This window comes from Sturnira hondurensis, unplaced genomic scaffold (genome assembly GCF_014824575.4).
Source record: "Sturnira hondurensis isolate 20B ecotype Veracruz unplaced genomic scaffold, ASM1482457v3 Scaffold0006496, whole genome shotgun sequence".
NCBI classification, from domain to species: domain Eukaryota; kingdom Metazoa; phylum Chordata; class Mammalia; order Chiroptera; family Phyllostomidae; genus Sturnira; species Sturnira hondurensis.
The window spans coordinates 17,282,445-17,296,521 of record NW_028079127.1 but is presented as its reverse complement, the minus strand read 5'-3'; the positions used below and the strand labels follow the sequence as shown (position 1 = coordinate 17,296,521).

Genomic DNA, 14,077 nt, shown 5'->3' with positions numbered 1-14,077 from the left:
CACACACCGACCCACACGTCCTGGTGCCTGGGGTACAGCCGGCCACGTGTTTCAGAGGACATTTTGTGCACATCCAGCAGCTACTTTCAAGTACAAGTTTATTCTGCAATTCAGGTAAGAACCCACACTTATCGTAGACAGTCATGTAAAATAACCCGGTTATTTCAATTCCAACAACCGGAAAACTTCAACACGCCCATCTCAGTTCAGACCTATGCGAGGGAACCTGAGGCCAAGACAGGCTGAGCCAGGCCACACCGGCCACACCTCTGGGTGGGAACCGTCCAGGGGACTGAGAGAGCTCATTGCAGGGTCAGGCAGAGGCAGCTGGTGCAGACCAGGGGTGTGGGCGCGCTCACGGGTGCCCACGTCTGCCTTCTCCCGAGGAGCCCCAGGCGGCCTTTCCTCGAACGCGTGCCTCTCAGCCCCCACGGAGGGAGCAGAGGGAATGGCCCTGCCCTGCTGCCCGGCCCTGCCCTGCCGCCCGGCCCCACGGGCTCAGGGCCTCTCTATGCGGCTCAGCAGCTCCTCCTTCCCCATCCGGTAGCCGCTCTCCTTCCACTGGTCTCGCAGCCGCTGCAGCAGCGCCCCGATCTCCTTTCCGGAGGAGACGCCCGCCCGCCGGAGGTCGTGGCCGCTCACGGGGAACGAGGGCGGGGACCAGTGCTGCAGCTCGCGCAGGAGGGCGTGCTGGCCCTGGTACTTCAGCAGCTCGGACACGCGTGAGGCGGCGTCGGGCTCCCTGCACTGGGGCCACATCAGACAGCGTCAGCGCTCCTGGAGAGCCTGCCGTGGCCGACCCCACGGGGACACGCCCACTTGGAGTGAGTGACAGCCACAGAATACAAGGGGGTCTCGGTGTTAAACAACGGGCTTGGCTGTTAGTGCCGGGGAGCTAGTTCTGCCCCGCGGGGCACATACTTACGTCTATGAGGAAGTCTTGGTAGGGCTTCAGGGGTTCCAGGCTGTCTGTCGCTCTAACTAAGTCTTTCCTATACTTGACAATAAACAAGCCAAGGTTTTTCTCTTCTTTCGAAATCTTCAACCTCAAATCCAACTTCGTAACATCATCCTGTGCTTTGAATAATGAGGCCAAGAGTGTCATTGGCTTTGGTGAAAAACCTTCAACATTTTTACTGACTTTGTCAAATTCTTCTAAACTTGTATGGGCAGGTAAGCCTGTAGTAGGGACAAAGGCATGTTTCACCATTTTCACCGGGAATGAATTTACTGAGCAACCCCCCCCCCCCCCCGACGCTAAGCCAACCATGGGTCTGCTCTGCAGGGACGCCCCTCGTGAGGGCTCAGCATCCACCCGACCTGGTGCCCCCCAGTCCCACAGGGCCCCCCGCCCCTCACCCTGCAAACCAAGGGGTGTCCTGAAGTGTCGGTGTCCAAGAGCCAGTGCCAGCAGCAGGGTGGGGAGGGGGTGGTCACACCCGGGGACACAATCCAACCGAGGGCTCCCACCCACTCTGTTGGACAGGCACCGGCCGCCCACCCCCTCCAGCAAGTCCGTCTGAAATGCACCGAGTTTCCCAGCATGGAACGCACCAGACACACCCGCTGTTCCCCTGCTCACTCCCTGTGACAGTCCCGACGGCGCCTGCGCCTGTCACTGCTCTACGTGCTCTGCACATGCTCACCCACCGCCACCCTCAGCCTTTCACACAGACACACTGGTGTCTTCACTCCATTTTTAGTTTCAGGATCTAACCCGCGTTCCCGAGCTGCTCAGAGGCCACTCTGTGCCACTAGCCTACACTGCATTGTCCCCACCTGGGACAGAACGGTTCTACCCGTCCTCCAAGTTCACTCTAAAGTGTCTCATTTCTCCCTTGAGAAACCTTACCCCAAACTAAACACATGTCCTGTGTGCAGTTTTAAACCGGACGCGTCTCATTCCCAGAGACACAGACACGCTGCCCTGGGGCCTCACCGATGTAGGGAGCCACGTCCAGGTCGTAGATGAGGCGGACCAAGTGGTTCACGTGGTTCCCGACGAGAATCTTCTTCAGCTCCACCCAGATCCTCTCCCCCGACACCCCAGCCAGGCCTTTGGCATTTTCTGCAATTGCTTCCAGAGTCTCGGGGTCGTGCGCATCGAGCGTGTCCACTATCCTCCCATAAAACCTACAACACAAAGTCCTCCCCGTGCAGTGGCCCGTGCTGGCACACCCACTGGCAAAGTCACTGTTGCAAGCTAACGGCACTATGCACACCTATTTAATGACAACAATCGGTCAGGACTGGCGAGGACCCTGCAAAGCACATGGTCGGTTCCCCACCTTCTCTTTTTTCCGAATGAGAAAACACTAGCTGGTAAGATGCAAATACCTTCTGAAAGCTGGCAAGAACTAGGCCTCCCGGCTCAATGCCACTTCCCGTCACAGGCCAGCGCTGAGTGGCCCGCAGCTGCGTGGGCTGCGTGGGTGGGGGACCCCGCAGCCCAGTCCCCACTGTAGACGGACACTTGGGGGGCCGCTGTCTCACACACCGGCCTGCTGAGTACTGCACCCCATCAGAACTGTGGTCTGGTAGTAACTATAGGAATGGTGTCACCAATTTTCAAAAATTCTTACCGAAAATATCTTAAAATTCTAAGGTAATCTTCTTGTATCCTCTTTTTAGCGTGTCCAACAAATCTCACTTTCTTGTTTTTTAAATCTTCATAACCATTAAAGTAGTCATATAAAGTGCCATCAAAGCCTATTTGTTGGGAAAGGGGAGAAAAGCGACCATTAGCCAATAAGAATTGGAAAGTGGCCTGGTGCGCGTCTGCACCGGAGTCTGCCTCGGCTGTGAAGGGGGAGAGACTCCTGCCGTTCGTGGAGGGCGTGGGTCCCGAGGCATCTGCTCAGCCAGGCCAGTTGGACAGCGAAGGACAAGCACCATGTGACCTCACTCATGGTGGACGCTGAAGAGAAACACAAAACCAAGCTCACAGAACAGAGCAGACTGGTGTTTGCCAGAGACAGGTGGGCTGGACGAATGGGGGAGGGGGCACAAGCACACTCCCCAGGCTGTTTTGGTCCATGTGGCATTTTGGTGTGCATGGAAAATTTAAAAGGCTCCAGAATGAAAAAATAAAAAACAAAAAGAAAAAAAACAGGTAAATAAAAACAAATCTGATTACAAAGTAACAGATGCAGCGCCTCCATCTCAATGTTATTTTTCTTCCTGAAGAGAGACTCAACTCTCTCCGGTGAGTATGTAGGTATTCAGTCTTTTTCAAAAAAGATAAAAATTCGGAGGAAAAAACATAAGATATTTAGCAAAAGTAAGAGAAAAACAGTAACCAGATATGCCAGAACTAGGAAACTTTCGTCCAGTTGTTGGAGAAAAGCCTCAACAAAACTGGCTAAGAGATCAGTGAGTAACATTGGTGTGCACATGCCCTGCTCTGAACACCTTCTTCTACAAACACGGCACCAGGGCGGTGCTGGCAGGGGCAGCCGGCAGGTGGGAGCCGTCCCCGGGCCGGGCATCCCGAGGGGGCCGAGGGCCAGCTGCATGGGCCAGCTGCACGACCCTGAGCCGGGCACCATGGGGGACACAGCGTCTGCTCCGCAGGGTTGGCAGGGAGAGCCCAGCACGTGCTGGGCCTGCGACAGCTCTTGGCGCATTCTGGGGGGTCAGCCGACGCCAGCCAACAGGGGTACCAGCCAGGCTGCTTCGATTTCCATGAAATAGGGTCTTGAAAGAAGAGCATGTTTGTTTCTCTGTTTTGGTTACGGCTGCTTAGGAGAAGGCAGCCAGGAGGCTCAACAGACGGCGAGCTGACCTCCGGGAGGATGGCGGAGGTCAGCCAGGCCCCGGGAGTCTGACACTTTAGGGAGAGGGACAGGGGCCCCCAGGGGCTCGGGACCCTGGGCACGGGCCCTGGCTTTCTTCGGCCTGAGCTGCAGCCCTCGGCATCTCTGAGCCGGCTCGGCCTCCTCCCTGCAGGGGGCGCCACCCACCCCGCAAGCTCCGCCGAGCCCAGGGACACTGCAGAGAGCAGCGGGCGCTTCAGACCCTGCCTGTCCCTAATATGGTCAGCTGGCGGTCCCCACCACAGGAGGGGACCCCCGTCACCTCGCCCTTTCCCTGTGACCGTCCTCACAGTGTGGGTTACGATACTGGATGTTTTGCCTCTCTTTTCTAACCCGAAGTCTGAAATGTGAAGGGCTTCCCTGAAGCGTCAAGTACAGAAAGTGACGCTTCTGTCCTGGACCAGACACACACCTGCTCCCACTGGGCGGCCGCCCCCGCCCCTAACCCCCGCACACAGCCCTCCTGAAGGACGGCGCTCGTGCGGATCGACTGGTTGCCAGCCTTACCCAGAAACATGGAGTTGATGGTGAGGTCCCTGCGCTCGGCGTCCTTCTGCCAGTCGGTTGTGAACTCCACCTCGGCATGTCTTCCGTCCGTGACAACGTCGATCCGCAGTGTGGTGATCTCGAAGTTCTCGTTGTGAAGCTGGAATTCAATACGTTTTTAAACACTAGTTTCACGTGTCCCTGGGTGGACGGAGAAGACACACGAGTCCTGACAGAACTTCTCCTGATTTGAGTCGGCGAGTACGCACAGGCCTCGAAACACGTGGGCACCCCAATGCTCAGAGACAGAGCCGAACGGCCTGTTTAAAACTCGTAAACCGTTCCCAGCGAAAGAGGGGGAGTCTGAGCTACAGAACAGCCCTCGGATGGGCGAAGGGCGGCAGGGAGGAGCCCTTGGACCGCCCGTCCGACTCTTCCCTTTCCAATCTGGCTCCTGCGGGCAAGGCCGCTCTGCAGACCTGGCGTCAGCGCACAAGGCCTGGGCCTCGGTTTAAGGACCGTGCACGGTGGGGAGGGGGCTGCCTGCAGCCCGGAGAAGTGGTGCGGCCCCGTGAGGTGGCGCACGCTGAGCCGTGAAGCACAGGGTCGTGCACACAGGTGCACACGTGAGCAGGAACCGCGGAGAGAGGCACGTGTGTAAGGGATAGTACGCCCGACAGGCAGCACACTCTGGCACGAAGGGGCAACGGTGCCTCCCAGGCCCAGCACAAGCTGGGAGCCTGAAAGCCACGACGGGCCCGGAAGTCTGTTCCAGAATTCCTGTCCATCTCGTGTGCGTGCTTCCCTGGGGACCGGCGGGTCCGCACCACCGAGTCCCAGAACTCAGGGACCTGGGGCATCATCCCCTCTGCAGGCGAACAGGGCGGCGAACGCGAAGACAGTCCTTACAGAAAACAGACACCCAGAGCGTCCGCTCACCTGGGAATCTAGGAACCACCAGAAAGGCTGACCTGGAAACAGGCACAGCGTGGGCTGGCAGACAAGGCGGCGGGGGGGTGGGGGTGGGGGGGCGGTCCTGGGAGTGAACACCACGCCCGAAACAAGATGAAGTAAGAAAAAAAACCCACCATGCCCAACCCCAACCCACTGTGCCCAACCCTAGCCTGTCCCCCACTCGGCCTTCACAATGCTAATCAGCAGGCCTGTGCTAAGCCTGGGGGCTTCTGGGACGAGGCCCACAGCAGTGACGGCGGACCCCCAGCCTGCGGGCGGGCACTGCCCACGCACGACAATGGAGCTCGCCGGGCGCTTGCTGCATGAACACGGCAGCCCGGACATGAGCAGAGCTCAGGAAGGGCCCTTTTCAGGAAGCTGGGGAGAGACAGAAACAGCCTGGGAAACGCTGTCCAAGGAACTCCAACTGGTGTCCTGGGGGAAGGAAGTGAGGGGGGGGGGTTCCAAACACTGCAGGCAGGACGCTCACACAATTTACAAGACAGCTGAGCGTGTGCAGGAGCAGGACGCCTGGGTGAGCAGGTTAAGGCGACCCCGCAGGAAGGGAAGAGATGAGTGTCGGAGAGAGGAGACAAAGGGTGGAACCGGCTCCCCCCTCCCCCCGTGGTGCACAGGCAACAGACCTCACAGTTTCCAGAGAGATTACGTTTCACAAGGGGTGGAGTCAGGAGGAGCATTCAGGAGGTGCGCCCACTAAGCTCTCTAAATAGACAACTAGAAATGGATGCAAAGCAAGGCGCACCCTCCTGAAATCAAACCCACCAGCGGCGCCCGGTCAGGAAGCCCCCGGAGGACGGCCCCCAGGTCTCAGAGCCTGGCCCGGCTGAGCCGGAGCAGCCTTCCTGGGGCCAAGGGAGGTGGGGCCCGGCTCAGCCTCCAGCCAGCAGCCAGCGCTCAGCCCCAGGTGGGGAGGGACTCCAGGTCCGACGGGTAGGGGGTAAAGGGGGGGCTCCGGAGCTGCCCAGGGGCCCCAGGAGCAGTGGTGGCAGGCTGGCGGCAGGCCTGGACTGTCGGGTGAGGGCCGGCCCAGGAACTGAGACGTGGCTGCTGGGGTTCTCCAGCATGATAGCCCCGGTGGCTGCAGACACACGCATGGAAAGTGTGTTCCGAGGAATGCTGTCCACTGCGAGGCGCACCAGAAAGGCGGTCACCCCGATGCTGACTCCACCCCGCACCAGGGTGACGCCCCGAGAAGTTGCTGCGGTGGGTGTGAGGGAAGGTCATAGCCCACCCCCAGCCAAAGGTCGGGGGAGAGAGAAGGTCTGACAACAACGGGAAATCGACGGAAACCAGCACCTGCACACACAGGTGTTCTGGGGAGCCCCCGGGGGACACGCACGTCCGTGAGGAGGCGCTGCCCGGGGCTGCCACTCGGGAAGCTTTTGTCCCCCGCTGCTGTTTTAACTGGAAACGGGGGTGCAAGCTGCCGCACCGACGGCGGACGCCGCTCACCCTGGCCGTGATGGTCCCATGCTTCTCCCCCTTGTTGTTGACCATGCGGATGCCTGCCGCCTGGAACAGCCCCTTCATCTGCTCCGGCGTGGCGGTGGTGGCGAAGTCCACGTCCTGGGGCTTCACCCCGTTCAGCAGGTCCCGAACGGCGCCGCCTGCTATCCGCAACTCGTGGTTTTCCTTGGCAAATAATTCTGATGAGAGACACACTTTCATTTCAACATGTTTCTGTTAAGCAGGGCAGGGGGCATGGCTTTCCAGCCCCTGGAGCCAGCAGCGGTCCCCAGAGGAGAGTTCCCCACGGCACTCGGGCCCCAGCCCGTAGGAGGGACACGAAGGCCTCACGGAAGCCCACCCGAGCCACACGGGGAAGCCCCTGGTCAGTGCGGGGTTCACAGGCCGCAGGACAAGCCTGTGTTTACTCGTCCCAACCAACACCAGAATTACCTGTCTCCCCACGTCTCAGGCAGGACCTGTCATGCCTTCCCACAAGCTTGGCTCACACAGGAGCTGAGCTGTGGTACCCCAGCTTAACAAAAAGGGGGATTTGTTGGAAAAATTCTTTAATATTTCCTTTCTTTGAGATGGGCACATGGGGCAGAACAAGGGCAACTGAGGACAGCTCCAGAAATGGCAGAGGAAGACCACCCCCCCCTCCGAATCACGGCATCACTACGCCACTCTGGAAGGAGGAGAGTTGTCTTGGGTCACACATTAAATTCACTGCAACATATAATCACGAGAAAAATCCCATAATGTCTGAGGTAAATTCACAACTTTGTGTTGGACCACATTCACAGCCACACTGGGCTGCATCCTGGCTTAGGACCTGCAGAGACCAGCTGCACCCGGTAAGGTGCCTAACCCCACCCAACTGGCCCCTAGGCTCATTAGCAGGCAATCCACACACCTGAGCCACCCCGACTGGCCCGGGAGAGCCCATAAAAGGTCACGAAACGGCCATGCAGCTCTCCCGAGAAACCTGCACCCCGGTCCTGCAAAGTCCTGAACGTCTTGCCCCCCCAACTGAATGCCGCCCCCCCATGAACGAGCCTCAGTGGAAGCAGCAGCGGCTCCTCCCTCTCACTGCTTTACTAATGTAAACTCTTCCCCTTGAAACTCTGTGCTGCCTCACGTGGGAATTCCTTCCTGGGTGGGGCCAAGAACTCACAGTGGGTCGTGCACCTTCAGGGCTCTGACCTGAGAATGTACCACCTCCAAACCAAACAGAACCCAAGAAACTTTAGAATGTGAAAAGTAGACGTGTTTCCTTTCCACATGAACCTGCTCTCCCGGGATGAGTGGTGGCTGCTGGACACGCAGGTAACCAGCGTCAGGCCTGCAGGCTGGCCTCACCGCTCTCCAGCTATGAGGTCAAAGTTGCCCAGTGTGCTCTTGGGGACTCGTAAAACCCGTAAAACTCATGGATCCAATACTGCCACATCCCGCAGGAGGGCGTCTGCATGTGCCTGTGTGGGCGGACAGGACACTCCGGAGCTGTGCGAGCAGCAGGATTTTACGCCGACCTAAAAAGTCATCTGATTCAGGAACAGGAGAGCGGCTCCAGGGGCAGGCTAACCCAGCAGTCGTCTGAAAGCAGCGGCCCCCACCTTCTCTGTGTTGGGAGTAACAGCGCAGTTTCCTTCAAACGCTCCAGGTGCCCCTCTTCCCCAGAGATTCCAGTTCAGGGGATCAGGTGGGACCCAGTGCCGGGATGCTTCCAAAGCTCCCCCGCGGGGTCTGGTGGGGGCCAGGGCTGCACAGCACAGAATAGGTCACGTGTCCACATACGAACACCTACCATGCTGCTGAAGGTGCCACCAAAGCGCCACTGGCTTCAATAGGCAGTGCGGTGGCTGCTCCAGCAAGAGCAGCAGCGACCCTGAGGACAACGGGAGGGACACGGACTGGGGAGTGGATGGGGCTGCTCCCTGACACCTTCCCGGCAAGGTCTGCGCACCCCCTGGCCGGGTGACACGGGCCTCTCCTGGCCTTCAAGTTCTAGGAGGCGCCTGATCCCAGGGAAGGGACAGACAGTGTGTGAGTCAGGGCCCCGCTCCGCAGGCGTTCTTGTTGGACATGGGTGGCGCCTTTCACACCCTCACCCTCTGTCCAGGGAACCCCGTGCATGCCCCCTAAGGTAGCGGCCCAATACTGGATGGAAGCACTTAGCACCCAGAGAACAGCACGCTTTTTACTGGTCACTTTCTGCCTCTTCCTGTAATTTGGCTCTAGCTCTGTACTGCCCATAGCAGGGCAGACCTCTTTCATAAACAACACGCCCCCATGTGGTTCAAATGCGTGACCTGTCTCCTGCCACAGGTACCCAGGCTTTGCAAGCAGAAGGCAGCAGAGTCTCACCGGTGAGGCCCTTCAGCCCTTCCGTGAACAGGGACTGGAACTCCGGGGACTGCAGCTTCATGGTGAACAGGTGTCGTCGCTCCGGCAGGCCCAGTCCAGCCAAGCCACCGCTCGGCCACCAGAGGCGCAGGCACCTCAGCATCTGAGACACAGAGACGGGGTTTAAAAGTGGCGAGAAAGAAAGGGGCGCACCGGGATTTTCTGTATTGCCCAGGAACGTGTTTGTAGGGAAAAGAGTAGGGGCCGGTCGGAGGGCTACGTCCCGGGGACTCCCGGTGCAGGGCCTGGGCTCCCAGAGGTCCGCTCACCGTCACCAGACCCTCCAAAGGCGGCCGCCGGCTCAGTAACTCGCCCTCCCAGGGTCAGCTGTTGTCCCAGGGGTCAGCCAGGGCACGTCAGCCTCGCTCCTCACCCAACCTGACATCTCTGGCCCAGGGGGCTTCCTAGGCCTTGTGAACCAGGTTGAGTGTGCCGCCGGTCGTGCAGTCCCCTGTCCCCACCCCGCCCGCGCCTCGCCAGCAGCGCAGCGTTTCCCACGCCATGTGGCCTCCCACGGCTGCTGCAGCGGGAACGGCCAGGGAACCGCTCCTGTCCGTGGAAAGCAGGTGTCGGGGGTGGCGCTGCCCGTCCGGCACCAGGGACCGTCCCAGCCCACCGCAGGACAACGCTCGGCCTCCTCCGCCTCTCCTACGACAATCCGCAGGGACCGTCCCCGAAGCGGCGTCACCCACGCCAGGTGGCGAACAGGGAGGCTCGGCGCAACCTCGGGGGACCAGCCGCGCGCGGGGCGCAGGGTGTCTGTGGACACCCGGCACGCTCCGTCGGGTTCCGGTCCCCAGAGCGGACGAGTCCGTCGCTATCCTCGGCTGTCTGTCCCGAGGGCTGGCTCTGCGCACCGCCGCCCGGCTGTTCCCGGGCCCGCTCCCATCGCCCCCTCCCGGCAGCGCGCGCGCCCCACTCCCGCTCACCCGCCCTGCCGCCGAGGTCGTCCCGGATGCACTTCCGGGCGGCGGTCTTCGTGACGTCACTCACACGCGCCGGTTAAAGGCCAATGGGAAGTGCCGGAGGCGTAGACGGGGCCTGGACTCGGAGGCTCGCATGCGCGCACGCGCATCGGGAGGCTCTGTTTCCGTTCTAGTCCCCGCGCTGGTACCCCCGGAGGCTGTTAGGCCCCTGCCTCGGTGGCTTTCCTGCGTAACCTCGTTGTCCGCTGTGAGATGCGACTCTTCACACCTCCCAGCACTTACCACTGCTCCATAAATGCTAGTTTGCATTTGCCCGCTCCCGGAGTCGCACTGGACTCTGCACGGGAGGAGCGCAATTTTTAAAGTGATCCGCACCGAAGACATAGGGTCTAGACGGAAGCAAGGCGTTCAAGAGGCACTCGCTCTCAGTTGAGCCCTCCAATCCCTTGAAATTATTGGGCCTATTTTACGTTCCCACCCGGTTTGTGAAACCATTCCGTTTCCTGGTCTGCGGGCTTTTGTAGATGTAAAGAACTTGCCTTTGACTCAACTCTCATTTTTTTTCGAAGCAGAGAACAGTGAAAAAAATGTGGCAAAGGGAGTAGAGCCCTTTAAACTGGGAAGCTTCCGAGACGTTCTATCAATTATCTAAAGAAATAAACGAGCTCTGCATCTGACAAAGTCGTATGTTCAAATGTTTTTGAAGTCGTTTCAATAAAACTTTACCTAATTTCCCTAAATTTTTCCTAAAAAATCTGTGTGCCACAGTATTTCTGTGGCTTCCAATGATCGACCCATTGTCTTCAGATGTGTTTAGTATCTCACTTTGAGAAGCCACACAGAAAGAGACAGCGTTGATCCCAGTAAAGATGACGTTCATCCTTCAGTGTGCCAACTAGATGGACCAAGGAAAATACAGAGGACCCATTGTAAAAGAATGTATCAGCACAGATATTAACAGAATAAAGGGAGGTAGTATGGACCGTTTTACACCAATTAATCCAACACTGTAGGTGAAAGGCAGACATTCTTAGAAAGATGCAACTGTTCAGAACTGAAGCAAGCTGAAATTTTAAAATCTGAATAGCTCTTTTTAAAAAAGATTTTATTTATCTTTAGAGGGAAAGGGAAGGAGAGAGGGAGAGAAATATCAATGTGTGGTTGCCTCTTGTGAGTTGCCTGCTGGGAACCGGCCCTCAACCCAGGCATGTGCCTTGACTGGGAATCGAACCGTGATCGTCTAGTTCACAGCTCCGTGCTCAATCCACTGAGCTACACCAGCCAAGGCAATTTTAAAATCTGAATAGCTCTTTACTATTAAAGAAATTGAATTTTGTCCCATAAATTTCCCACAAAGATAATTCCAGGCCCAGATGGTTTCAGTGGTCAAATTTATCAACCACTTAAAGAAGAAATAACACTAATCTTGCACAATTTTTGTTCAGAGACTAGAAGAGGGAACATGTCTCCTCTCATTTGAGGTCAGCATGAGACTGATTACAACACTGAAATGAGTATTATCAAAAATGTACAGCCTGGCTGGCGTAGCTCAGTGGTTGAGCGTGGGCCTGCGAACCAGATCACTGTTCAATTCCCAGTCAGAGCACATGCCTGGGTTGCAGGCCAGTTCCCGGCAGGCAACTCACAAGAGGCAACCACACATTGATATTTCTCTCCCTCTCTCCTTCCCTGCCCCTCTAAAGATAAATAAATAAAATCTTAAAAAAAGAAAAGCCTTGGCTGGCGTAGCTCAGTGGATTGAGCGAGGGCCTGCAAATCACATGATCACAGTTTGATTCCCAGTCAGGGCACATGCCTGGGTTGCAGGCCAGTTCCCAGCAGGGGACTCACGACAGGCAACCATACATTGATACTTCTCTCCCTCTTTCCTTCCTTTTCCCTCTAAAGATAAATAAATAAAATCGTTAAAAAAATGTACAGAGCAATATCCACACAAACATAAAAACGAATATCTTTCGTAAAATATTAGCAAATTGAATCCAGCAAGTTGGGTTAATCAAGTTGAGTTCATTTTAAGAATGCAAGATGGATTTAACGTTTGAAAACCAGTCAGTGTTATTCACCGTATTAATAGACCAAAGAGGGAAGAAGACTCTGTGATCATCCCAATAAATGCAGAAGAGAAGCACTTAAAACTCAACACCCAGTCACGGTGAAAACTCCCAGAAAATTAAGATGAGAGGAATTCCTCAATTCGGGGGAGAGCATCTCTGAAAATGCATGGCTAATACACTCAGTGGTAAAGTACAGACTCTTCCCCCGACATCAGCGTGAGACAAGGATGCCCGGCCTCAGTGCCTCTCGTGCAGGGTTCGTACCCGTTAACACGAGGCAAGAAAAAAAAATAGGTGTAACAGGAAGGAAGCAGAAGAGTCTCTATTTACACGACAACGGTCTGCATAGAAATCACGAGAATCAAACAACTGTTTGAACTAAAGTGAATTTTGCAAGGTCATAGGGTTCAAGGTTAATATATAAAAATCGATTGCGTATTTATATAGTAGCAGCAAATAGTTATAAATTCAGGAACTAAAATTATATAGAGATCTATAGATACAGAATATAATGTAGGAATAAATGTAAGAAAAGCAGCTATGCTGTTGCTAATCAAGCCTATGTAAAAATATTTGACATCATCTGTCACTAGGGATATGCAATTACATACTTACTAGTCTGTTTCCCAAAAAACATGGTGGGGGGCAAGGATGTGGTGCAAAGGGAAGACTGTGCACTGCAGGTGGGGTTGTGGCCGCTGTGGAAAATGGGGTGGAGAATCCTCCAAAAATTAAAAATAGAGCATTTAGCCCTGGCTGGAGTGGCTCAGTGGGTCGAGAGCCGGCCTGGGAACCAAAGGGTCACCAGTTGATTCCCAGTCGGGCCCGTGCCTGCGTTGCAGGCCAGTCCCCAGTAGGGGGCGTGCGAGGGGCAGCCACACTGATATTTCCCTCTCTTTTCCTCTCCCTTCTCCTCTCTCTAAAAATAAACAAAATTTAAAAAAAAAACAAAGCTTTCACACAATTCAGCAATTCCATTTCTGAGTACTTACCCAAAGACAACAAACCATTGGGTTGGCCAAACAGTTTCTTTCTTTGTTTTTCTGTAAGATGGTTCAAGCAGCGCCAACGTGGTTTTAACTTGGCTCAGAGCAATTCTGTTAGACTGTGTTATGACAGCTGTCTATCAGTGTGCATTGAAAAAAACATCAAAACTGTTGAATTTTTGTGTAGCAAACTTAATATTGAAGATGGAAGAAGAGAGGCAACAGTTTCAACATATTACACTTTGTTATTTCAGGAAAAGTAAAAAATATGCAACTGAAATGCAGAAAAAAAAGGGACTTGCGCAGTGTGGAGAAGCTGCCGTGACTGGTCGAATGTGTCGACCCGGTTTGCAAAGCTTCCCTGCTGGAGATTTCTCGCTGGCTGATGCGCCAGAGTCGGGCAGGCCCCACAGCGATGAAGTCGAGGGGTTAATTGAGAACCATCGACGTTCGACCATGGGGGAGACAGATATACTCAAAATATCCAAATCCATAAAACTATTGGTGAAACTGAAAAATGTGTCTTTTATTTTACAAGAAAAATTAAACTTTTCTGCCAACCCAATATTTACCCAAGAGAGACAAAATTGCGTTCACACGAAAAGAAATGTATGCGAACGGTTGTAATAGCCTCATCGATAACCACCTAAACCTGAAAATGAAACAAATGCCCTCCAGCAGGCGAACGGACAAGCGAGTGGCGGGTGGTGCATTGGGACAGTGGAACTCCACCCACAACGTGAAGGAATGAGCTGCGGGACCCACAACCACAGGTCGGCACCCAGTCGAGAAAGCCACGCCTGAGGGGCTACACGCAGAACGCTGCATTTATACAACCTCCGGGCAGAGGCGGAATGGGAGAGGTAGATGGTCAGTTGTTGGTAGCGACTGGAGACGGCGAGGGGCGTCCACACAGAGGCGTGGGGGATCAGGGGGATGTGTGGGAATCCACACCTTGCTAG

The 14,077-nt window shown here is 55.7% G+C and overlaps 1 protein-coding gene across 3 annotated transcripts; it reads right to left on the bottom strand.

The window, feature by feature from the left end:
- Positions 1 to 72: 72 nt before the first annotated feature.
- On the bottom strand, positions 73 to 10,121 carry TRNT1 (tRNA nucleotidyl transferase 1). Of its 3 annotated transcripts, none has more exons than XM_037049540.1 (8): positions 10,058 to 10,121; positions 9,090 to 9,231; positions 6,729 to 6,922; positions 4,323 to 4,461; positions 2,583 to 2,709; positions 1,940 to 2,133; positions 926 to 1,179; positions 73 to 747 (listed from the first exon to the last, which is right to left on the bottom strand). In XM_037049540.1, exons 2-8 carry the CDS (start codon positions 9,229 to 9,231, stop codon positions 499 to 501), a joined length of 1,299 nt encoding a protein of 432 aa, XP_036905435.1. In that variant the 5' UTR covers positions 10,058 to 10,121; the 3' UTR covers positions 73 to 498. The 3 variants fall into 3 exon arrangements, with proteins under 3 accessions (XP_036905435.1, XP_036905433.1, XP_036905434.1); XM_037049538.1 differs by lacking the exon at positions 10,058 to 10,121 and adding an exon at positions 9,502 to 10,039; XM_037049539.1 differs by lacking the exon at positions 10,058 to 10,121 and adding an exon at positions 9,398 to 10,038.
- Between the last annotated feature and the right edge of the window lie 3,956 nt (positions 10,122 to 14,077).